This window comes from Centropristis striata, chromosome 24 (genome assembly GCF_030273125.1).
Source record: "Centropristis striata isolate RG_2023a ecotype Rhode Island chromosome 24, C.striata_1.0, whole genome shotgun sequence".
In the NCBI taxonomy this organism is placed as follows: Eukaryota; Metazoa; Chordata; class Actinopteri; order Perciformes; family Serranidae; genus Centropristis; species Centropristis striata.
Window position 1 is genome coordinate 15,737,434 of NC_081540.1, and position 24,694 is coordinate 15,762,127.

Consider the following 24,694-nt stretch of genomic DNA (forward strand, 5'->3'; position numbering starts at 1 on the left):
CCGTCCTGCTCCGGTCTCCCAGCGCCACTTTCTAAACAGATAACACATGTCGGAGGATAAAGTTAGAAACGAGCTCGGAGCCCTCGTCATTAAGCCAAACAGAGCAGAATTAATCGATCAGGAGGATTTTTTCTCTGCTACATTTCTTGGCACACCAGATGTTAACCCTCTAAAACAGGGGTCTCAAACTCACAGTACCTGGGGGACGCTGGAGGCAGTATCAAAATGACCAAAAAAAGACACAAAATTACTAAAAAACGACACAAAATGACCCAAAAGAGACACAGAATGACCAAAAAAGACACAGAATGACCAAAAAAGACACAAAATTATTTAAAAAAGACACAAAATGACCAAAAAAAGACACAAAATGACCAAAAAAGACACAGAATTACCTAAAAAAGACAAAATTATTTTAAAAAGATACAAAATGACCAAAAAAGACTCAGAATTACCAAAAAAAGAAACAAAATTACAAAAAATCCCCACAAAATTACCAAAAAAAGTAATTAAAGGGACATTCCACACACAACATGGTAAAGTGACATTCATATAAAACTCCCATTAAACTTTCATATCAAGGTGAGGGCCACAAAATATCAGCACGAGGGCCCGCAATTGGCCCGCGGGCCGCGAGTTTGGGACCCATGATCTAAACCCTGAATAAAATGTATGCTTTCTACTGTGACAGAAATCAGGCATTATCGTCAGATATTGAACTTTCCGATGGTCCTTGAATGGATCATCAGTTAGCAACATATCCGGTAGCCCTTAATAGGGCACTCATTGAAATACTTGCAAATTCCACATTTCAACCCTAGAGAGTTTGGAGGATATTACATACAGCCAGAATGTGGAATGTGAATAAAAAACATACAGACCCGGGAGAGGGGGGTTATATTTTGAGAAAAAAGTTTACGAGATTGAAGTGGCAACTCTACGAGAAAAAAATTTGCAGATTTAAAGTGGTGAATCTGCGAGAACAAAGTCGTAGATTTACGAGATAAAAAGTAGCAGATTCTCATAAATTTGCTACTTTCTCGTAGATTTCCCACTTTTTTTTCGTTAATCTGCAACTTTTTTTTCGCAGATTTGCCACTTTAAATCTCTTAAATCTGCCAAAAAAATTTTTTTGTAGATTTGCCACTACTTTGTAGATTTAATCCTTTCTCGAAATATTACCTCCCCTCTCCCGGGTTTGTATTCTTATTTGTATTCATACTTGGCCCTAATATGCTGTCATAGTCAAGTTTTCCTCGTACAAGTGACTGAAGAATAATTTGTACGAGTGTTTCTTGCAGATTTTTTTTTCTAAATTTTTCATTTTTACATTGGAGGTCAAGGTCAATAAAGTTAATATTATTATATTATTATCATACTGATTGGTCAGATGTCATGTTGTCACTGTCTGTGACGTAGCCTGATATTTGCTGATTGGCTGGAAGAAATCCATGTGGTTCTATGACCTCACAGAGAGACATGGGGATCTCATTTTGATATTCACTGAAGTTACCAAATATAGTTCTTCACCTGATAAAGGGTTAAAAAAAGTACCAAAAAGAAGAGTGATAAATATTCACTGAAAATGTGTTTACACAGATCAGAGAGGAGAGGACAGGAGAGGCTGGGAATAGTTCAAAATGTAGAATATGTTTTTTTTTCCCAACATTAGTGACACATGTGGCCACAAAAAGTGTTTATATATGGATTCCATTTAAGGACAATTCAAAAATAAAGAAAAGAAATTCAACTTTAATTTTTTCTTTTATTATGATTTGTGTCATTATAGCCGTTTTGTGCACTAAAGACTTTTGGACTGTTCATCTACAATTATAATCTGGATTAATTTAGTGGAAAGAACTCCAACACAACAACATAAACAAACAGGAAGTCTGAATTTACATTTCAGATCGATCAGATCGCTCTGCATACATTTCAGAAATCAATTCAGTGTAAATTGCCCTCATTTAACACGGTGAAGCACAAAGCCAGACTGTGAGATGTTTATCTCGAGTCATTATGGGGAATTAATGCGGGGAAGATTGATCTGTCATGTCTGAATGTTAATGAGGTCTCCACATGTGGGCAGATGTCAGAGCAGCAATGGATTTCATAGAGACGAGACGAGAACTGTTTTAATCAAGTGTGTCCCTTAAAGACTCATCAGCAGGACATATCACAATAACGCCTGATAAAATAAAAGTACTTTATCAAGCCTTTTGGTCTGAAATTCATCCCATAAAGTTTTATTGTCTGAAGGGAAAGAAACAACTTAAGAGAAAAAGTTTGTTTAATGTGTTTTTTTCTTCTTTTGGTTGAAGTTTGTGTTCTGCAAATTCCTCTATTAAATAAATTAAAATAATAAATAAATGATTCGATTAATACATTAAAATTTTGTCAAAATAAATATGGGAAATAATAATCATAAAAGTAATAGTAACTATTATTATTATTATTGCTATTGTTAAAATGATCAATAATTGCAATTTATATAATTTTCTATTTTAAAAATTGATTTTAAAAAATCCCAGAATAAATACAGAACTAAATAAAAGACGATAAACAAATTTCAAATTTCAACAGTATTTAAAATGTGTTTTAAATGAATAATTCCTTTGTTTATTTACTTTCCTAAATAAATAAAAAACAAATAAATACACAGAAAAATAAATACATAAAATTACTTTTAAATTATGTGAATGTTAATTTGAAAATACTAAACATTTATTAAGAATAAAAAAGAATGTATAAATATTATTAATAATTTCCTTATATATTTACTTTCCTATTTAAATTAGAAATATATTTAAAAATTCTGAAATAAATAAATAAGGTAATAAATGACTCCAATACATTGATGTTCCATTAAATGTGACAAACATTTATTAAAATAAATATCGCCAATTTTTATTAATATTATTATTTTTTTAAATACATACAAAAATAAATAAATAAATAAGTAAATAAAAGATCTCTTGATAAATACATTAATAATCAGTTTATTTATCTGTATTTTGCATTAGGTATCTTCAGGGAAAATCTCTCATTTCTATGTTTCTTGATTTTTAATTTTTTTTGTTAAAACTCACATTCGATGGCGATTATTTTCTGTAATGGGTGAAAACGGTGATAAAGTCTTTCAGTTTTTCCTTCCTGCTGCTGTCTGCCGTGAGACTCAATAATGTGTGTCAGACTCACTCTCCATCACTGTGTATTAGTTATTATACTTATTGATAGTGTCGCTGTGTGTCCATGGGGGTGTGAGTGTCGCGGCCGGGCTGCGGGGGCATCCATCACGCCGCTCCCGGCTGGAACAAGTGACATGAGCCGATCCAGAGAGGACGACGAGTGACTCGTTAGATTTCAGGACTCGTTCGTTTAGATTCAGAGTGTTTAGCGAGTCGCGGGGGAGGCGGGGTCAGGATGCAGGCTGCGCAGCATTTATCACCTCTGTGACTTTTAACCCATCTGCATTTCTCTTAAAAGAAATTCTCCTATGGACAAAAAGCTGCCATAAAATGCTTTTTTTCCACTTTCATATAGTTAAATCTTTTAGCCTGATCACAAAATATGTATTTTTTTATTTTATCTGTTTACATTTCTGTTTTTTTACACAATGCCACTGACAAACATATATATGTTAATATTGTTTTCTACTCTCACTGAGTTAAATCTTTTAACCAACACTGATAAGAACTACAAAATACTTTTTCATTTTATGAATTTTACCTCTTTGAATTCCAGTTTGTTTACATAATGTCACATTCATTTTATAAAATAAAAAAAACCAACAACACAAATATTATACAACAGTATACCATCAGCTGCCAATTTTCACTTGTTGTTGTTGGGATCGTACCACAGGTGAATCTTGGGCTCATTTGTGGACTCTAACTGTTGTGGACTAAAAGGCAACAGCATTTTCTCCACTTTCATTTTGGCTCTCTGGCAGGGGACAGCCAGAGATCTCACCTCCATTTTGGCTCTCTGATAAGGAACATTTCTCCCAGGATGCTTTGCCTTTATGACACCTGCAGATGAGTTCATTGGTCAGGAGACCTGACATAATAGGTGGTCTACTATACAGAGCCAGTACTCCTCATCTTCTCACTGCAACTCTGATCTTTTCTGCACACCAAGGTTGCATTAATGAACGCAAAGTTCATTGCAACTGCCAGAGAAAGCTTCACATCAAACAACAAGGACGAACCAGCAACTTAATTAGCAGACAGCAAATTTTTAAAACTCAGCCCGAAATCAAACTTTCTTCCACGCCCTCCATCGAAAAGGATTTCTTCCCCTTTTCCAACTGGACTGCGAGTAATGTAACTGGGCAAAGATAAGAATTCAGCAAGGACATAAAGTACAAAGGATTTGACCTGTAATTAATGATTTGGTTCATATGTGTGTTTAAGTATCATTGTTGTGATATTGGTATAGCTAAATCATTTGAAGTTGTATGTTCAGCTTGCTTTACACAGCAAACATGCAAACTAACCTTACTAACTTTTTTGACTTGCTTACTCACTGATTTACATACAATATATTTTAAATTGGCTTTAAACAAACACAGTTTTGTAGCAGCTCACACAGCAACACATGGCCAGGCCATCCCTTCACAGCAGGGTTTTTCTCTCTTTTGTAAGCCTACAGTAGATTAGACTTTGTAGCTCTATACTCCATAGACGTGTGCTTTTATTTGCTTGAATTTGTTGATTTAGAATAAATACCTTTTTGATTATAGTGCTGTCTACTTAATGTTATACACTGAACAATATATCAACGTCTTCTATGAAAGAATTCAAAATTCCTTCAATAATTACTAAATCTAAATATGGTCATTTGATTATAATTATATTCATAATTATTAATCAATGTTGATAGTTTAATAACTTTATGAGACTGATTTAGGTGAAATTACTGATTTTCTCTGTTTTACAGAGTGGTGCCCCAACAAGTGATCATATCATATTATGTATTATAATGAATAGTTATTTTAGCTAACCTATCTAACCACACTTTTGAAACGTGAGATCCACACATGTTGCTCAGGTTCATCCTTACATGTCTGATATCCTTATGGGAGGGATAGCATTCATCATAACGCCCTTTTATTAACATATTTGATGCCCCGTGCAAGACATAATTTATCCATAAAAGAGGCATCTGAAATTCACGACATTCTTTTACCTATTAAAAACAAAAACAACCCATTATTTGTATGGTATAATGCATTTGATGGGGACTGTTTTTCTTGGCGAATGAATCAACATTTGGTGCTGAAGTGGCAGCAGGAGTACTGTGACTGACCGACAGGTGAATTCTGGGAAATGTAGTTCTCGGTATTGAAGCGCCTGTTGACTCACCTGTGTGTCCCCACAGTGTCGCGGTTCTCCAGCCCCAGACTGACGCCCCGGCTGAGCAGAAAGAGGGCGCTGTCCATCTCGCCACTGTCAGACGCCAGCATCGACCTCCAGACGATGATTCGCACCTCGCCAAACTCACTGGTCGCCTACATCAACAACTCACGGTCCAGCTCGGCAGCCAGCAGCTCCTATGGACACCTGTCTGTCGGAGGACTCAGGTACACAACCGTAGGAGAGACACGGTTTGTTGGTTTCTCACCGTTTGTTGGTTTCTTGTTGGTGTCTCTTTCTCCATCCCCTCCTTTCCTTTCCTAATTTATTTTACATTGATTTCATATATTATTTTACAGGGTTTTCCTGTTTTTTCTACATTAACCCTCCTGTGGTCCTGGGGTCTTTTTTGACCCCAAATAATTTTCAACATACGATTAATATAGGTTAACTTTCATAGAAAATTGAAATTGTCAGTATATGTGCCCCTCTGCATCCTTTATAGATAATATAAATTTCAACTTTCTTCATACATTTTTACGTGTTTTTATCAATTTTTATAGCACCCATGGTCCTCAGGGGTCAAAAAGGACCCCATGACATCAGACTGGTTTTAGGACATGTAGAAAAAAATGATTAACAACTTTTTTTTTTCACCTTTTAAGGCAACTCATGACCAACACATTGATATATCATTTTCATATTTATTTCATTATTATTGGTCAATTGTAGTCAAATATACAAAATAAAGGCCTCATTTTCAAGTTTGACAATGTGTGGGTTTTATTCCTTTTTTTCTCTTGAAATGAGGCCTAATTTGTATATTTGACTAAAATGTACCAATAATAATGAAAAAAATGTAAAAATTATGTATCAATTGTTTCGTCATAAGTTGCCTTAAAACGGTTAAGTGCAAATGCCATAAAAATATAAAACTTTAATGTAAAAACAGTAAAAACTCAGGCAGCAAAAGTTGCCACTTACACTTAAAACAAAATTAGTTATACAGATATTTACTGTATATTATCTCTTTTTCCAAAGAAATTATCTGTAAAATAACATTACATTTAACTTCTCTTACATATTAAATCTCTTTCCTTTACTCGTTTGTCTCACCTCCTTGTTTCCCTCCCTACATTCTAATTTCCTTCCCTTACCTGCTACTTTCCTTCTCTTCAGATGACCATTCTTCCTTTGTATCGTAGTTTTGTTCCCTACCTCTTTTCCTTTCTACATACACTCTTCTTTCCCTTGATTTCCTTTCCTTCCTCATACCTTTATTTTTCCTGCTTCCTACTTTCTTTCCTAGTTTCTTCTCAGTTCTTTCCTCGAATTCTGTTACCTTTCTGTCCTCCTCCTTTGTTGTTCTCCCTACATCCTTATTCCTTCCCTCATCTCTTCTTTTCCTCCACAGCTCTTACTTTAGCCTTTCCTTCTGTCCTTCCTCTGTCTCATTCTCCCTTTTCCTACCGTCCTTAACTTATAATTTCCTTCCTTGGCTTCTTATTCACCTCCCTTCATCCTCATTTCCTTCCTTAGCCTCTTGCTTACCTCCTACCTAGCATCCTTTCCTTCCTCACAGCTTTGTTATGTTCTCTACCTCCTTATTCCCTCCTACTTCCTACTTTCTTTCCTTCCCCACCACCTAATTTCTTTCACAACCTCACATTTACTTTTATTCATCATCATTTTGTCTCCCACCTCATGTCTTCTTCTCTTCCTTGTTTTGCTTCCTACATCCTTATTGCCTCCTGCCTTCTCATTTCTTCCTCTACCTCCTCTCTGGCTTCCTTTCCTTCTTCAGACGTGTTATGTTCCCTACCTCCTTGTTTCTTTCCCTAATTCTTCCATGCTTCTCTCTACCTCCTTTCTTTCGATAGCACCCTGTTCTTTCCTCCCGCCTCCTTCTTTTGTTCCTGACATCCTCATTTCCTTCCTTAGCCTCTTGCTTACCTCCTACCTAGCGTCCTTTCCTTCCTCACAGCTTTGTTATGTTCTCTACCTCCTTATTCCCTCCTACCTCCTACTTTCTTTCCTTCCCCACAACCTCCTTCATCATCCTTTTGTCTCCTAACTCATGTCTTCCTCTCTTCCTTGTTTCCTTCCTACATCCTTATTGCCTCCTGCCTTCTCATATCCTCCTCTACCTCCTCCCTGGCTTCCTTTCCTTCCTTAGACTTTTGATGTTCCCTACCTCCTTGTTTCCTTCCCATGCTTCTCTCTACCTCCTTTCTTTCTACAACACCCTTTTCTTTACTCCCGCCTCATTGGTTTGTTCCTAACGTTCTAATTTCCCTCCTGAGCCTCTTGTTTTTCTCCCATACCTCATACTTTCTATTTTCTATTTACCTCCTCTCATTACCCTTTTAATCTTCTCTACCTCCCAGTTTTCTTCCATACACTGTAAAAAATGTCTGTAGATTTTACGATGAAAAACTGCTAAACCATGACAGTAAAAGACGTAAAATGATAAATAAGTTAATTCAGTTTCAGTGACAATGAAACACCGTTTTTGTACATATCAGCCAAAACAGTATTTTTTACAGTTTAAAAAAAATAAAAATACATTGCTCCACTGAAAAATACACTGGCACTGTGTGTGTAACAAAAATATACTGTAATATATCTACAAGCCATCATTTTTGCATTTATTTAAATGTACTAAACATAACAGAAATATACTGTAATATTTGATGGTAAAATCATTTATTCATGCGGCATTTATGAAGTATTTTCTTGTCAATGAGAGAACAGCGTTTCTTTTGAAACTTTTATATTTTACGGGAAAATATGGAATATAATGGCAATTTTGAATCTGAACAAATCAACAGTGCTAATATCATTTTACCGTAATATTAAAAAAAGTTGCAAAAAAAAAAGTTCTGGCAACCACAGCTGCTGGTTTTTTACCGTAAAAACAACAGGGTTTTTTTAAACAATATTTTCTCATTTCCTTCCTTACGTTTCCTCCCTACACGCTTGTTTCTTTCCCTACCTCTTACTTTCTCCTTTCCTTCTCTACTTCTCTTTCCTTCTCTCTCTTCTGCCTCGTTTCCTTCCTTGCTTCCCCTGATGGTCCTGTTTCTCGCTCCCTGCAGCCCGTCCTTCCCGTTCCCTCACCCCATCAACCCGATGGCGTACCAGCAGCTGCTGTCCCAGCAGCGGGGGCTCAGTGCCTTCGGTCACACTCCGCCTCTCATCCAGCCTCCGCCCACCTTCTCCAGCCGCCAGACGGGCCTCGGCCTCTCCTCCCTGCCCGCTGCCACCCATAACGACATGTCGTCCAAGGTAAAAAAGAAAAACCCAACAAGTTAAATGCAAAGCAAATTTTCTCAAAAGACACTAGAATCCAACACATGGTCTCACCAGGTCGTTTCCACATTAAGACTTAAAGCTCAAGAAACACAAAAAAGTCTTTTCAAATCTAGATTCAGTGAACTAGTGGTGGACCGATACGGGTTTTTTACCAATACCGATTATTTTGACATCAGTCTTAACCGATGCATCCGATTTTTTTTGGCCCGATTCTTGAAGCCGATTTTGCCTTTTCTCCCTCCATTTACATGATAAAAATGACACAATGATAACAAATGTTACACAAGTGTCAATTTAAACAAAGAAAAATGTATTAAGAAAACAAACAAAACATATTAACAGTTGGATAGTAAACACTGTGTATGTTGTTCTAGGCCTCGAGGTGTTGGCGCCTCAGATGATCCACATATTTGATGTGTTCTTCTTGAAACTAGAATATCAAAAGATACAAAGCTGTTTCATCAACACTTACGAGTGTAAAACTGCTATTTCAAAGTAATAATTTCTAATTTAAGCATAACTTTGACATAAATTTACCTCTCCACATACTTAAAACAAGCAGCCAGATGGTATCAATTGTTTTATTGTCAATGTAACAATAGAAGTGTGTATTGTTGTGTAGTATGTATGTAATTAATTAGTTCATTGGCACATAGCTGTAAACTGACATGAAACATTTATCGACAACAATAAAAAACATCACTTTTTATTAGTTATATTAGTTACAATATACTAATTCTAAGGTATTTTTGGGTTTGTTAAGATTAGATATTTTTACTTGTTTTGGAAAGTCTTGACAAGACACATATTCTTGTTCCGTTGGCAGATACTTTTGCTATTTTAAAGCAAAATACACCGAATTTTTGTACTTTTTTTCCTTCTTTTTGAGAGGTGGCTTTTTGCAGTGTTTCTGTATCATATGATTCCATTATCTGCCCTGTGTCTTGAAACCTGAGCCAGCTGCAGCCTCTGACAGACATGTTGATCCTGCAGCTCTCACAGGGTTAAAATAACTGCGGTTTCTCTCTGGAGTTTGGTTGAAGGAAATCCCCACTGTTCTCCCCTGCAGGTATTTCATCTACAACAACTATTTAGCCAAATGTGGAATTTAGCTGCAACTGTTTGTTCTCACAGTACTTTCAGCATTATCGTCACTGCTTTGATTTGCGGTGTCGGAGCATGTAATCAGTGTCGTCGAGGTAAGCTGTGAGTGGGGAGACGTTTATTTCCCTCCACCCACACAATCCCAACATGTTTTTTTCTCGTCAGTGACTCAAAGTGCAGATGTGTTATAAAGGTCAATGAGTGCATGGGGAGCCATGCACTGGAATTAACAAAAAGTAACGTGATTTTTTCACTGTCTCAGAATGAATATGCCAAAAGTCTAGAATTCAGAATCACCCTCGCTTCTTAAAACTCTTCACTCTCTAAAGCATGGGTCTCATGCTTGCGCCCCTTGGGCCAATTGCGGCCCACGTGACGATATTTTCTGGCCCCCACCTTGATATGAAAGTTTAATGCGAGTTTTATATAATGGTATTTTACCGTGTTGTGTGTGGTAGGTCTTTTTTGTGGTGTCTTTTTTGGTAATTTTGTGTCTTTTTTAAATAATTTTGTGTCTTTTTTAATGATTTTGTTTCTTTTTTGGTAATTCTGTGTCTTTTTTAGTAATTTTGTGTTTTTTTTAGTAATTTTGTGTCTTTTTGTAATAATTTTGTGTCTTTTTTGTCATTTTGTGTATTTTTTTTAATCATTTCGAGCCTTTTTTGGTCACCCTGTGTCTTTTTTTGGCCATTTTGTGTCTTTTCTTAAGTAATTTAGTTTTTTTCTGTTATTCTGTGTCCTTTTTGGTCATTTTGTGTCTTTGTAATAATTTTGTGTCTTTTTTGTCTTTGTGTCTTTTTTTGGTCATTTTGTGTCTTTTTGTAATAATTTTGTGTCTTTTTTTGTCTTTTTGTGTCATTTTGTGACTTTTTTTAATCATTTTGAGTCTTTTTTGTTAATTCTGTGTAATTTTTTTGGTCATTTTGTGTCTTTTTTGTTTCATTTTGTGTCTTTTTTAAATAATTTTGAGTCTATTTTGGTAATTCTGTGTCTTTTTGGTCATTTTGTGTCTTTTTTAAAGTAATTTCGTTTTCTGTCGTTTTGTGTCCTTTTTTGGTCATTTTGTGTCTTTTTTTTTAGTAATTTTGTGTATTTTTTTGGTCATTTTGATACTGCCTCCAGCGGCCCCCAGGTAATTTGAGTTTGAGACCCCTACTCTAAAGTCTTTGTGACTTCCTAAAGACCTGCTCACTTTTCCTAAATGTTCTTACTTAACATAAAACATATTTTTTTCAAACAATGTGCTCCCTCTTTTCAAATAAAGTTCCAGCTTTCCTAAATAACTCTCCAACTTTTTTCATATGTCCTCACGTTCCAATTATAACCCAAAAGTCTGAATGAATAAAAAATCCTCATTTCCCCAACAAGTTTCTAAAAAGGCAAAAAGTCTCTTCCAGATTCAGAGAACATCTGAAGAAACCCTCGCTTCTCAGAACATTTTGACTTTACCAAAACTCTGATTTCCCAACAAATGTCTTCACTTTTCAAAATATCCTTCCACTTTCGTTAATGTTGTCACTTTCCAAAAAGCTTCAGAACCAGAAAGGCGTCTTTTATTTTCCACAAAACTTTCCCAAAATTCCAGACTTAATAAACATCCAAAAGTGTCCTTGTTTCCCATCCAGTGCATGGGGAGCCAGAGATCATCGTATCTGTTTCTACTCGCTGATTATCATAAAATAAAATCAGTTTATCACCAGATATTTATAATATGAATATCAATGAGACTTATCTGTTTGATTTGGAGGGATTTAAATGCATCTTTTCGTATCTTGTTTCCTCTCCTCAGAACCACGGCGGCGACTCGGCAGTCAGCAGCACGGTCGACCCCATGATCACCAAAAGGTCAAAGGTCAAGATGGAAACAGAGGGATTGAGGCCATTGTCTCCTTGTTCACCGGTATGAAAAATTATTCAGATAATCTGATGAATCTCAGTTACTGAAGAGACATTAATGTAGAAGGATAGTTATAATGTTTTCACCCTCACTGTAACAGTAACAGTTGTTTTCTTTGTTCCAAATGTCCCAAAATTCTGTTAGTTTTAAAGGATTCGGATCTTCAGATCTGAGTTAAGAAAATGTTCACGTGTCCTTTATCAAATGTTCGTATCTCTCCAATCACAGCGTAAGAATGATCGTCTGTTGATAAATGTGGCGGCTCAAAACAAGCCTCATTTAAATACCACGCCCTATATATATATATATATATATATATATATATATATATAATATATACCTGATTCAGATGGCTCGCCTCCAGTTTACCACACCGAAGGGCGCAATACGGCCAAAAAGAGGATTTTTTTCCCCCTAAAGTCGCTTTATTAGCAAAGTGCACCGTTACAAATAACAACAGGAGGAAATAGACATATTACATGAATACGCAGCGACGGAGGTTTATGAAATAAAAGTACTCAAACTCAAACAAGTTCAGTGAATATTTTACATTTGGAGCACAGACTTAAAAGTTTTCACAGCTTTTTGGTTGAAGGCGCTAAACAATGTTTTAAATTAAGTTTTAATCCAAAAAGAAGAGGAATTTCTCAGAGTCAGAAAGTGAAATCAGTGGCAGTGGAGCATTCAACTATTTCATTTATTGTTTCATCGTTTTGAGGAGCGAGAGTTTCTTCAGATGTTTAAAAAATCTGGACTTTTGGCTATTTATAAACTTGATGGGAAAGTGAGGACATTTGTTGGGAAATGAGGATTTTTTATTCATTCAGACTTTTGGGTTATAATTGGAACATGAGGACATGAAATAAGTTGGAGAGATAAAACATCAGAAAATTATAAAACGTTTGTAAAATCGGGATGTTTATGAAAGCTGGAGCTTTATTTGAAATGAGGGCGCACATTGTTTGAAAAAAAGGATGTTTTATGTTAAGTAAGAACATTTAGGAAAAGTGAGCAGGTCTTTAGGAAGTCACAAAGACTTTAGAGAGTGAAGAGTTTTAAGAAGCGAGGGTAAATTAAGTCTAATTCTAGACTTTTGGCATATTGAGGACATTCTGAGACAGTGAAAAAATCAGTGTTACTTTTTGTTAATTCAGAAATGTTCTTGAAAGTGAGGACAGTTTGAAGGATTTAGTCTAAATCTAAAAAATCAGAGATTGAGACTCAAAAATATTTTGAAATGATTCATCTACCTTTTAGAAATTGGTTGAAAACATTTAAAGATTAAATATGTATAGCACTTTGTAAATGGTTAATAATTGGTCTATAAACCATTTATAAGCATTTAGTTGTTATTGTAAAGTGTTACTGAATACTTTAACAGAACAGTCTAGTCGTTTTTCGATTGCTGTCTGATGGATTCTTTTGTAAAAACTAGGGCCGAGACTTTAACGCGTTAATTAACATTAATTAATTACACAAAAATGAATGCGTTAAAAATATTGACACATTTTAATCGCACTTATTTTTGCACCGCGGAACGTTTCTCACTGGATGAGTTTCAGGTGGACCGATTATACTGGAGCACCAACTAGCGTTGATGAGTTCAGACAACAACAAACCACAGTGAACATGAAGGAAGAAGCTGATGAGACGCTTTGGTCCAACGGATGGAAGCGTTGATAAGAGCATGGTTGTGTTGCTATGCAACAAGGAATTCACATATCACCGCAGCACATCCAGCCTCAACAATCACCTCAATGCTAAACATATAGCAGCTAGCGGCTAGTGTGGTAGCTAGCTTGGATCGTGTTTTACTTAAAAAACCAAAGTATTCTAGTTTACAGAAGGTCTACCTACCTATAGGCTACCTGAATTTATGAAATGTACTATATTTCTAAATATGCTTTGGCTACACTTAATGGCAAAAATTGCACTGGTCTGTTGGACTTGAACAAAAATAAAAAATAAAAATTGTTGCTTAAGCTTATTTATTCAGTCATTATTCAATGGTATACTAAAAATCCATGTGAAAAAAATTACCTCACTGTTCTCAGGTCAATTATTAAAATGCGATTAATTTTGATCAATGAATTACAAAGCCTCTAATTAATTAGATTAATTTTTTAATCGAGTCCCGGCCCTAGTAAACACAAGATTTTTTTGTTTTTTTTCAACCGAAATAAAGCATTCATTCATTCAGATCATGTGTTTGAACAGTGAGGACATACATGTTTTTTTTAAATCAGGGTCCATATGACCTCGTGACCCCCTGGGAGTCTCAGCCTCTGGTGACCCGCTTGTAAAACGCGTCTGGGACGAAGAAAAAGTCCACCTGATAAGAGCTCCCTCCTCTCGCTGTAAACTGTGCCACAGCACTTCATTTTCATGAAATATTGGCCGGGCTTTATTGTCATCTGAGGAGCCTTTTTCTTTTCCTTTTGACAAATTTGCGGCTCCTCTCTGGTAGCGAGGCAGGTTGGGCCGTGATGCATGGGGACGGGGAGCGCGCCGGTGTCTGGGGGCCACCAGAATTGATGAAGATAGCGTGCGTGGGGCAGAGACAAACATGCTGCAGTCAGCACTGTGTGTGTGTGTGTATGTGTGTGTGTGTGTGTGTGTGTGTGTGTGTGAGTGTGTGTGTGTGTGTGTGTGGGTGTGGAGGCGTACAGGAAGCCGGTGTGTGTCAGTTTCATGTGTGTCTCTGTGAGTCTTTGTTAGTCTGTCAGTAACAGAAAGCATCCAACATGAGATATTAATGAAAAGTTTTAACATTTTGCAAAGAGTGTGGACACCTTGGGACATCTTGGTCAAATTAAAAACATTTAATTCATGAGATGAAAGGAAAGTGAAAGTGTCTTTGGATAGTCAGGACAGTGATTTGGAAAATTGGGCCATTTTTAAGCATGAGGACATTTTTAAAAAGTAAAGACTTTTATATAAAATGGGGACATTTTTAGAATGTGTGGACATTTTTTAACATGTTTTTATTTGAAGAAATGATGATCATTTTTCTTACCTTCTTTCTTTAAATGAAATAATGAAAATAAACTTGTGAGTGAGAAGCACACCTCAAATGTTATATGAAAAAGTTACGGGCATGAAAATATATACAAGAATGTGAGGACATTTAAAAAAAAAAATTAACAACACTTAATAAATAAGGAAAGTTTTTTTGGGAAAGTTCAAAAACTTGTGTTAGTGAGGACATTTTTGGAAAGTTTGGAATTTTTGTGAAGTTGGGAAACTTAAGATAAATGAGGACAATTTTGGGAAAGTAATGATGCTCTTATTAAGTGAGAAGAGTTTGAAAGCGAAGATAGTTTTTCAGAGTTAGGACTTTTAGGAAAGTGGGGACATTTCATGGAAAATAAAGACATTTTTAGAAAGGTAGGACAGGTTTAAAAAGTAATCAAATATTTGGGAAACTGAAGGTAAATGAGGACATTTGTGGAAGAGTGAGTGTAGTATATTTTATGTTACAAGTGGTATATTTTGTTACTTTTTTATGTGAGTCTTCAGCTTTAGTTAAAGGTCTCATCCTGACCTCCTGATTGTGTAACAGCCGGTTTAAACAGAAATAACTTGCTATAAGGCTCCAGGATTTGTCAGATATTAGAGGCGTTTGGAAGCAGAATATAAACAGTATGAATTGTATCCTTTTAAGGTTAAAAGTAGACCTAGCAGCGGAAAACGTGCCACATACATCAAGCTGTGGGTCGTTAAATTTCTGGTTTACAGAAAGGTTAAAAACGCCCTGACACAGAGAGAAAGAAGCAGAGAAGTCAGGGCTTTATTAGAGACGGGACACCTTTTTTCAGCAGCTCTTAATATTGACAAAGTGTTCTCCTGCTGTACCTAGGCAGTGTAATTTGATGTCTGATAATAAAGGAAATGAAAAGGAACATTGACGTGTTCTTTGATTCATTTTCTCACTCAAGAGAGGTAGTAATTCCACTACATGAGGACATTCTTGGAAAGTGAAGACCATTTTGAAAAGCGAGGGAAGATTTAGAAAGTTTAGATTGGATTTTTTGGAAAATAAGGCCATTTTTATTAAGTTAGGACAACTTTGAAAAGTGAGGACGTTCTCAGAAAGTGAAGAGAGGCTGGGCAAGTTGGGAATAGTTAAGACAAAAACCTTTTCTTTTTTTTTTTTAACCCTGTGGTTCTGGGGTTCTTTTTGATCCCAAATCAATTTCATCAATCAACTTTCATGGAAAATTTCAGCATTTCATGAATTTTCAGCATATGTGCCCCTCTGCGTCCATTATAGATAATATACATTTCTTCATACATTTTTATGTGTTTTATATATTTTTATAGCACCCATGGTCCTCAGGGGTCAAAAAGGACCCCATGAAAAATATTAACAACTTTTTCACCTTTTAAGGCAACTCATGACCAACACATTGATATAAAATTTTCTTTTATTTTTTGTCATTATTATTGCTAAATTTTAGTCAAATATAGAAAATTAGGCCTCATTTCTAGAGGAAAAAAACTAATAAAGCCTGAATGTTTTTTTCAATAGTTTTAGTGAAATAATAATTTCTTGACGGGAATGCACAGAGTAGGTTATGTCAACTTTTAGTGAAACTTATGTTTTAAAAACATTGTTCATTTTTAGATGACAGCAAAAAAAAGTTTTTTTTTAAAAATCACACTTGTGGTCAAAAAGGTTGGTCATGAGTTGCCTTAAACGGTGAAAAAAAAAGTTGTTAATATTTTTTTTCTACGTGTCCTAAAACCAGTCTATCTGTCATGGGGTCCTTTTTGACTCCTGAGGACCGTTGTTTCACTAAAAGTTGACATTCCCATCAAGAAATTATTATTTCACTATAACTATTGAAAACAATATTCAGGTTTTATTACTTTTATTCTTTTGAAATGAGGCCTAATTTTGATTAAAAATTGACCAATAATAATAAAAAATTATATATGAAAATTATATATCAATGTGTGTCATGAGTTGCCTTAAAAGGAAGGGGGGAAAAGAAAAAGAAAAAAGTTGGTAATCATTTTTTTCTACATGTCCTCAAACCAGTCTGATGTCATGGCCCCCTGAGGAGGATGGGTGTTTAGTCGACAGGAGGACTAACAAGGGTTAAGTGATGGACTTTTTGGAAAGTGCACTGGATATAATCATAGTGTAGGGATTGTTGGAAATGTTTAGCCTTTTTGAGAACAGAAATGTAGTTTTCTCTAAGCCTCTAAGCTCTTGCCACCTGTTGATACTGTGAATGTGATCTCACCTCTGATTGTTTTAAAACGCCCCAAACCGAAACACAAGGCTCACATTGTGTGTTTGTGTGTTTGGTTGCCTTATTACAGGAGAACCAGGAGCTGTAAACTCAGTTCGTGTGTGTGTGTGTGTGTGCGTGCGTGCGTGCGTGCGTGCTTCCTACATAGTGAGGACCAGAACACATTTTTAACCAACAGAGTAAGGACATTTTTGCAAAGTGAGGACATTCCGGCCGGTCCTCACTTCTTTAAAGGCTTTTTTGAGATTTCAGACTTTGTTTTAAGGGTTAAAGGTTACATGATAATGATAATTAACTGAAACTGTATTGTGTGGTTTACAATTTACTGTGACCTCTTTTAATCTCCATTACATTACATTACATGTCATTTAGCTGACGCTTTTGTCCAAAGCGACTTACAATAAGTATCTCCCACCCAACAAATACCCCATTACAAAAAAACTAAAACTTATAAAAACTAAACTAAAACTAAAGCATTTTTTAAAAAAAATACAAAACTAAAACTAGCATACTCACTCTAAAAACTAATTAAAACGAACTGAATTTGAAAACCAAAATCCACAACGAAATTAAAACTAAAACGAATGAAATATCCAAACTATTATAACCTTGACGGGAATTCACTGTTCCAATGAGGGTCCTCTCAAAGATAGAAGTACAAGAATGTGTGTGCGTGTGCGTGTGCGTGTGTGTGTGGTACAGGTTGTCAAAACAAATCTCACTCCAAACTCTTTAACTTGACTCTAGCTCTGATCTGTAATTTACTGTCTCTGCTGTTCTTATGAGAACAAACAGCAGGAAACTGTTCCACATGTGAAAATTAAAGAGCCGCCGTTCTCTCCACAGAACCACCACGGCAGCTCGCTGGACCTGAAGGACGACGTGGACCGGGACGACTGTAAGCAGGAGCCCGAGGCCGTCTACGAGACGAACTGCCACTGGGAGGGCTGCAGCAAGGAGTACGACACGCAGGAGCAGCTGGTCCACGTGAGTCGACACTGAAAAAACACTATGGGGTTAGATTTGTGCCAAAATGTACAAACAACACTTTTTCAACTTCAAACAAAAAAATATGGCCAATACTTACACTTTTATGAGTTAGATCTCCAAATTACCGCTCCCTTCACCACCAGAAATCCTACAGTCCGCTCCGACCATAGACTGTATATGAATAATGGACGTAGTCAGTGTGACGTCACCCATTGGTTTGTGGCCCGTTGGAAGCATCAAGTTCAGCGTTACACTCGTCACCATCTTGTTTCCGATACGGGGAGCAGACCATATCTGGACTGTGGAGGAGGAGAGGGATCTGATCACTGACTACAGCCTCTCTACACCTCAACCTGACTGAGAGAAGCTGCTGCTAATTCGTGTTAGCATTAAATGGAGCATTAACTGGGATGTTAGCTTGGTTGTTAGCTTGATGTTAGCAAAAAAACAAAAACAAAATGTATGTTACTGACCTCAGAAAACTGAGCAGCGACTCCTTGGAGTGTCTGTTAGTCCAACCAAACGCTGAACAAGACATTTAATGAACAAATAAACAAATAAACTGTCATTAAGAGAAAATACAGTGAAAGGGTCAAAGTTATGAGACCAAACCGATAAACGTCCTTTTTATATCTATATAACGTTATATATAACTTTATTGACACGATGCCGTGGATTGTTCTGCTTCTCTCCTGATGAAGGCTCGCCTTGTTAGTGACCTGTCAATCAAAGGAAGCCCCACCCCAAATCATACGATTCTTTACCTTTTATTTTCTTCTAAATGTTTTATGTATTTGAACTATTAACATCAGATTGTCTTGAAGAAGATTTTTTACTAGTGATTGAGACCATAGTGTGTTCTAATAAACATTTCTGAGGTAATAAATCAAGTGAGAAATTTTCTCATTTTGCATTGAAATGAATGGACAGATTATTTTGCAGCTAAACTTAGCGCCCCCTGCTGGAATTTTCGGTAGAATGCAGCTTAAGGCACTTCCTGGTTTGCCTCCCTGCTCAGAGCCGGAGGTTGCCGCCTGGCTCTGAAACAAGCAGATAGCAGTTTGTTTTAACTTCCAGTTGCAGCTCAGCTCAGCTCAGTCAAAAGGCTTAGCCAATAGGAATGCACCCAGAGAAACCCTCCCACACATGAAATTTGTGCAAATTGTTGATACATAATCCAGTGTAATCCAGTGTATCCTGTAAGAGTTAATAACCTTATTGGGGCTGAGATGGATAAACCAAAGGAAATAAAGGCAAAATTTATTATGACCTCTTTGAATCTGGCACCCAACACATAGCCCATTACAAAAAAAGCTAAAACTAATAAAAACTAAACTAAAACTAAGCATTTAAAAAAATTAAAAACTAAACTAAAACTAGCAAACACAGTCTAAAAACTATCTAAAACTAACTGAATTTGAAAACAAAAATTCACAACGAAATTAAAACTAAGACTAATAAAAAATCCAAAACTATTATAACCTTGTTCCTGTTAGCTCATCCTGGCCTCGTGTTAAGATCCCCAAAGTGCTGCTCCAAAGGTCCAGACTGGACTCTGATCAAAACCTGCCTCTGAATTCTCTCTTCTGACTCTTTGACCTCCAGACAGACATCACTGCATATCATCTTTAAACATTAAGATGCTTCCAAGTGATTCCTGTAAACAAGCAAGGCTGTGGTGGACGTTGTTACGCTGCTATTGTTCTCTCCTGATTAACAACACATTTGACATGAAGAGCTGCTGGGTTTCTCTTCAGATTGAAGGGTAAACACATGAGGAATCATTTTTCTATTGACATCTCACAGATTTTAAACAACAGCGCCCTCTTCTGATCCTCTCTCAATTTCACGACCGTGAACACGAACAGAACTGTACACTAAACTTTACTCCAAAGGTTTATTATTGTATGAAAGTTAACCCTCTGAACCCCAACCAGCTGTTTCAGGATGTTTTTTTGCTCTTTTTAAAATGATTCAGAGTGGCCCTGTACTTCACTGCAATATATAAAATCGAGTCCATCAGAATAACAGTTATATGACATAAACACAAGAAAAAAACATTTATAAAATGGAATCTATATATACGCACAATACACCAAGTGTCAACAAGCATGAAGACATATTCTACATATTGAACTATTTCAATTTTTCCAGCTTCTCCTGTCCTCTCCTCTCTGCTCTGTGTAAACAGCCTCTCCTGTCCTCTCCTCTCTGCTCTGTGTAAACAACCTCTCCTGTCCTCTCCTCTCTGCTCTGTCTAAACAGCCTCTCCTGTCCTCTCCTCTCTGCTCTGTGTAAACAGCCTCTCCTGTCCTCTCCTCTCAATCATGTCTTCAAAGTGTCTCTGAGGAGCAGAATTTAAGGTTTTTAACATGATCTGGTTTTATTTTAAATGACACATGTAGAATAAAGAGATTCTGACAGAAATATCAAATTTTTTAGCTTTGTTTTGGTCACCTTCAAACTCTGACAATAAAGCCTGTTTTTACAGTTTCTTACGATGATGAATGGTGGAATTTTGGCGATTTTACATACTTTTTGCATGTTTTGGATTTAGAGAACTGACTTGCGTTGCAGAGATTTCTCAGATTCTCTGATTCTTCTACTGATCTTATAGATTGTAGATGGTGGAATTCATACATTTCTTGCAGTCGTCTTTTCACTGTAAATAAGGTGTGTCTAAAAACCAGATAAAAACACTAAATCTGAGGGAAATGATCTTGCTGCATGGACAGAAAATTTCACTTGACAAGATTTCTTAAATGAAGATTATTAAATCTAGAAATAAACATGTTGAACGCTTAAAATAAGAAATAACTCTTAAAACAAGATAAATTAAAGGTGCCAGCAGCGATGAACTGGCTCGAGCAGAGTGACCTGATGAATATTTGTTTCTTACCAAGATAAAAAAAAAACTTGTGTTAGATAATGTATCTTGTTTTGAGAGTTAATTTCTTATTTTAAGTGTTCAACATGCTTATTTCTAGATTTAATAATCTTAATTTAAGAAATCTTGTTAAGGTAAATTATCTGTCCATGCGGCAAGATCATTTTCCTCAGATTTAGTGTTTTTATCTGGTTTTTAGACACACCTTTTTTGCAGTGTTGAGAAACGTCGGATTATTTGAGCCGAGCAGAAAGGAGAAAAAAAAAAGTTGAATTTCTTTTTACAGAAAATTACACGGAATTTACTGATACATCAGAGATTCTGTTATTGTGGCAGAGTATTGGGGCTGATATGAAGAATCTTTGCACTCCTAATTAGTGAGACTAGAACAGTTTTCTCTGCTGCAGCCTCCCTTTGAGATTTACACTCACAAGATGGATTTCTACAGAAAAACCCTGCCGAGAACAACATGAGAGGCTCTTAGTGGACAACTCACTTCTCTGTGTGTGTGTGTGTGTGTGTGTGTCCCACAGCACATCAATAATGACCACATCCACGGAGAGAAGAAAGAGTTTGTGTGCCGCTGGGAGGAGTGTTCGCGGGAGCAGAAGCCCTTCAAAGCTCAGTATATGCTGGTGGTTCACATGCGCCGACACACGGGGGAGAAACCACACAAGTGCACGGTGGGTAACGGATGGCCTTGGCACCCCCACGGGCCTCCCCGGGCCTCCCCGGGCCCCCGGAGGGCGCCGGCTCACGCTCTCTAAACACTGTACATGTTTCTGCATGCACACACATGTACATGTCAAGTTTTTTATATGGAGGGAACACACACACACCCCTGGGACGGCAGGATTTAAGATTTCATCGCGCGTTAAATAAAACATTCATCTCACAGAAACCGAGAGGTTGCTGATGCTTTTAGTACTGCGTGCATGTTTTTAATTGGCTCACCTGATCATAATTTTATCAACAATTTTTTTCTTGTTTTGTTATGAAAGATTTAAACTGAAAATATGAAAATTAGAATGCAGATTTTAAACATCGAGTAATCTGCAGATTATTAATTTTGTCCACAAAGCTACAAATCCAAGAGTGCACTGTAAAGAAAAAAAAAAGTTAAAAAGTCTGGCAGAAAAAGTTACCACACACTTACTGTGATATTTAAGTAAAAATTAAAAAAATTTAACCCTTTGATGCACAACATATAAACACCTTGTAATACACAACATGGGTCAAAAATGACCCGCATTCATTTCCCATGTTATTTAATGCTGGCTGTGTGTTTTTATTACGTATTAAGTGTATTTTTATTTTTCCTTTCATACTTTATGAAGAAAAATAATTTTGTTTTATTACATCAAGTTTACACACATGGGTCAAAAATGATCTTGTGCATTAGAAGCGTAGTGATACAAAAAGGGTTTTCATTCAAAAAGTAAGAAATAAAAACAAAAAATGAGGATGTATGATGATCAAAAACAAGGTAATTGAGGAAAACCTGGAATACTGAATGATGAAATAAATTAATTGCAAAGATATAGAACATAAAAACATAGAGGATATGTTTAGAAGATATAGAACCTGTTGTGCATCAAAGGGTTAAGTAAAGATAATTACTGCATATTATCTTATATTATCTTTATTTATTTATTTTTTGAAATATGAGTAAAATAACTTACTTTTATTTGATTGTTTTGAAATCTTTGCTGCCTGACTTTTCATAAACTATAATTTTTTTTACATTGAGTTTAAGTGGTACTCTATACTGTAAAAAAAAAAAAAAAAAAAAAAAAGTACATTTTATGGTCAAATTTATCAGTAATAAAACTGATAAATGGTCATTTTTTTCTCCTCTGTGCAGTTCGAGGGCTGCTCCAAAGCCTACTCCCGTCTGGAAAACCTCAAAACCCATCTGCGCTCGCACACCGGAGAGAAACCGTACGTGTGTGAGCACGAGGGGTGCAACAAAGCCTTCTCCAACGCCTCGGACCGAGCCAAGCACCAGAACAGGACGCACTCCAACGAGGTACGCCACCCCTCTGCACACAGATATTGGGGGAGAGTTCACTCCCACTTTGAATCTGGATGATTTTGTGGCTCCGTGCAGGTGTGGGTGTCTTTGTGAACAAGTAATGAGGTGTAGACATAATGAGCACAACAGCCCACAATGCATTAGGGCGAATCATGCCCTCCCCCCTCCACCCCCCCGCAGAGTGGGACCACCTGCAGACGGAGAGAGAAAATTAAAGCTGAAACTGCACTGCTTATACATCAGAGTGGGCACAGACGCACACATGCACACATGTATACACACATCTGTACGCCAAAACAGATAAATAAATGACTCCATAAATACATTAATATGCCATAAAAAAGAACAAATAAGATTTAAAACAAATGTAGGCATCATTAATTGATACAATGGGAAATACATTCATGTTTCAGTTTTAAATTGCTTCTTTATGCTGATTTTTATACTCCATTTATTTATTGTTATATTAATTATTATTATTTTAAACATTTATTGCTTTATTCATTTTTTTAATGTATTTTTTTGTTCACTTTGCTGAATCAGTTAAATCTTTTGAGTAACTTCTCAAAACACATTTTTACAAACTTGCATTCACGTGATGTTGGTCTTTCTTACTTGTGTGATATATATATATATATATTTTTTTTTTTTTTTTTTTTTTTTTTTTTATTATTATTATTATTATTATTTGTATTCTTCATTATTGGTTTCTTATTTTTTTTTTTTAGTTTTGTTCATGCTTGTTCTGTCAAAGCACTTTGTGAATGTGTTTTAAAGGTGCTATATAAATAAAAATAAAAAATAAATAAAGGTATTACTTTGAATGACACTCCCCGCATTGGCATAATGATGTAGAAATGTTTAAAGAAAAATGGAGAAAAAACTTAAAAAATAAAAATGTTTGGGGAAAATACAAAGGGAAAGTATTAAATAAAGAAATAAATTAAAAAGGATTATATTAATTTATTTAAGATGAGAAAAAACGATATAAAATAAAATATATATTTTTATTTATTTTAATACAATTTTGGTACATTCAATGACATCAATTTATTTATCAAGTCATTTACTTAGATTTTTGTGTTTTGTGATGTTTTTAACAGGATCTGGTTAGTGCAAATGCTTTATATTTGGACACATTTTAGATTACACATGTAGAATAAAATTATTTTGACAGAAATATCACATCAATTTTAGCTTCATTTTGGTTTTTCCTTTTGCAATGTCCATTTAGATATAGTTGGGAAGTTCAAATGCTGACAATAATTTTTGGTGATTTTTTGAAGAAAACAGCTTTCAGAGAGCGAGGGTACGCCTTGATTTTAACTTCATTTTAGCTGCTTTTTGTAAGTTGATAGACAGGCACAAAACGATGTCAGTAAATATCATATTGATCAATATCTGTATGTTTCTCCGTAGAAACCATACGTATGTAAGATCCCCGGCTGCACCAAGCGTTACACGGACCCCAGCTCACTCAGGAAGCACGTTAAGACGGTCCACGGCCCAGAGGCCCACGTCACCAAGAAGCAACGCGGCGACCTTCCGCCCAGGCCGCCGGCGGCCCGGGAGAACGGCGAGAACGAGGCAGGTAACAGAGACAGAATCCAGAGGGACAACAAGACGTCGGACAACAGCTCCCCCAGAGGCGTGGACGACTACCTGCACGTCAAATCCATCAAGACGGAAAACTCTGTGGTAAGATCAGCGTAAAAAAACACACACTACTGCTTAGGGCTGCACAATCACTGTATTTCCTCAAATAGTAGCCAGGGCTTCTGTTAATAAAAAATTGTTATTTGAAGGAGGCTTTTATTAAAAAAAGAAAATCAGAGCAGCTTTGACCGG

At 36.1% G+C, this 24,694-nt stretch overlaps 1 protein-coding gene across 1 annotated transcript in view; it reads left to right on the forward strand.

Annotated features, from left to right (window-relative positions):
• Positions 1–24,694, forward strand: part of LOC131962994 (zinc finger protein GLI2-like) — a 50,125-nt gene that overhangs the window by 13,329 nt on the left and 12,102 nt on the right. Inside the window, exons 3-9 of the mRNA XM_059328119.1 lie at positions 5,383–5,584; positions 8,456–8,645; positions 11,566–11,676; positions 17,781–17,921; positions 21,345–21,494; positions 22,676–22,840; positions 24,266–24,544. Coding sequence (XP_059184102.1) covers positions 5,383–5,584; positions 8,456–8,645; positions 11,566–11,676; positions 17,781–17,921; positions 21,345–21,494; positions 22,676–22,840; positions 24,266–24,544 — 1,238 coding nt within the window. The remainder of the gene's footprint in view (positions 1–5,382; positions 5,585–8,455; positions 8,646–11,565; positions 11,677–17,780; positions 17,922–21,344; positions 21,495–22,675; positions 22,841–24,265; positions 24,545–24,694) is intronic.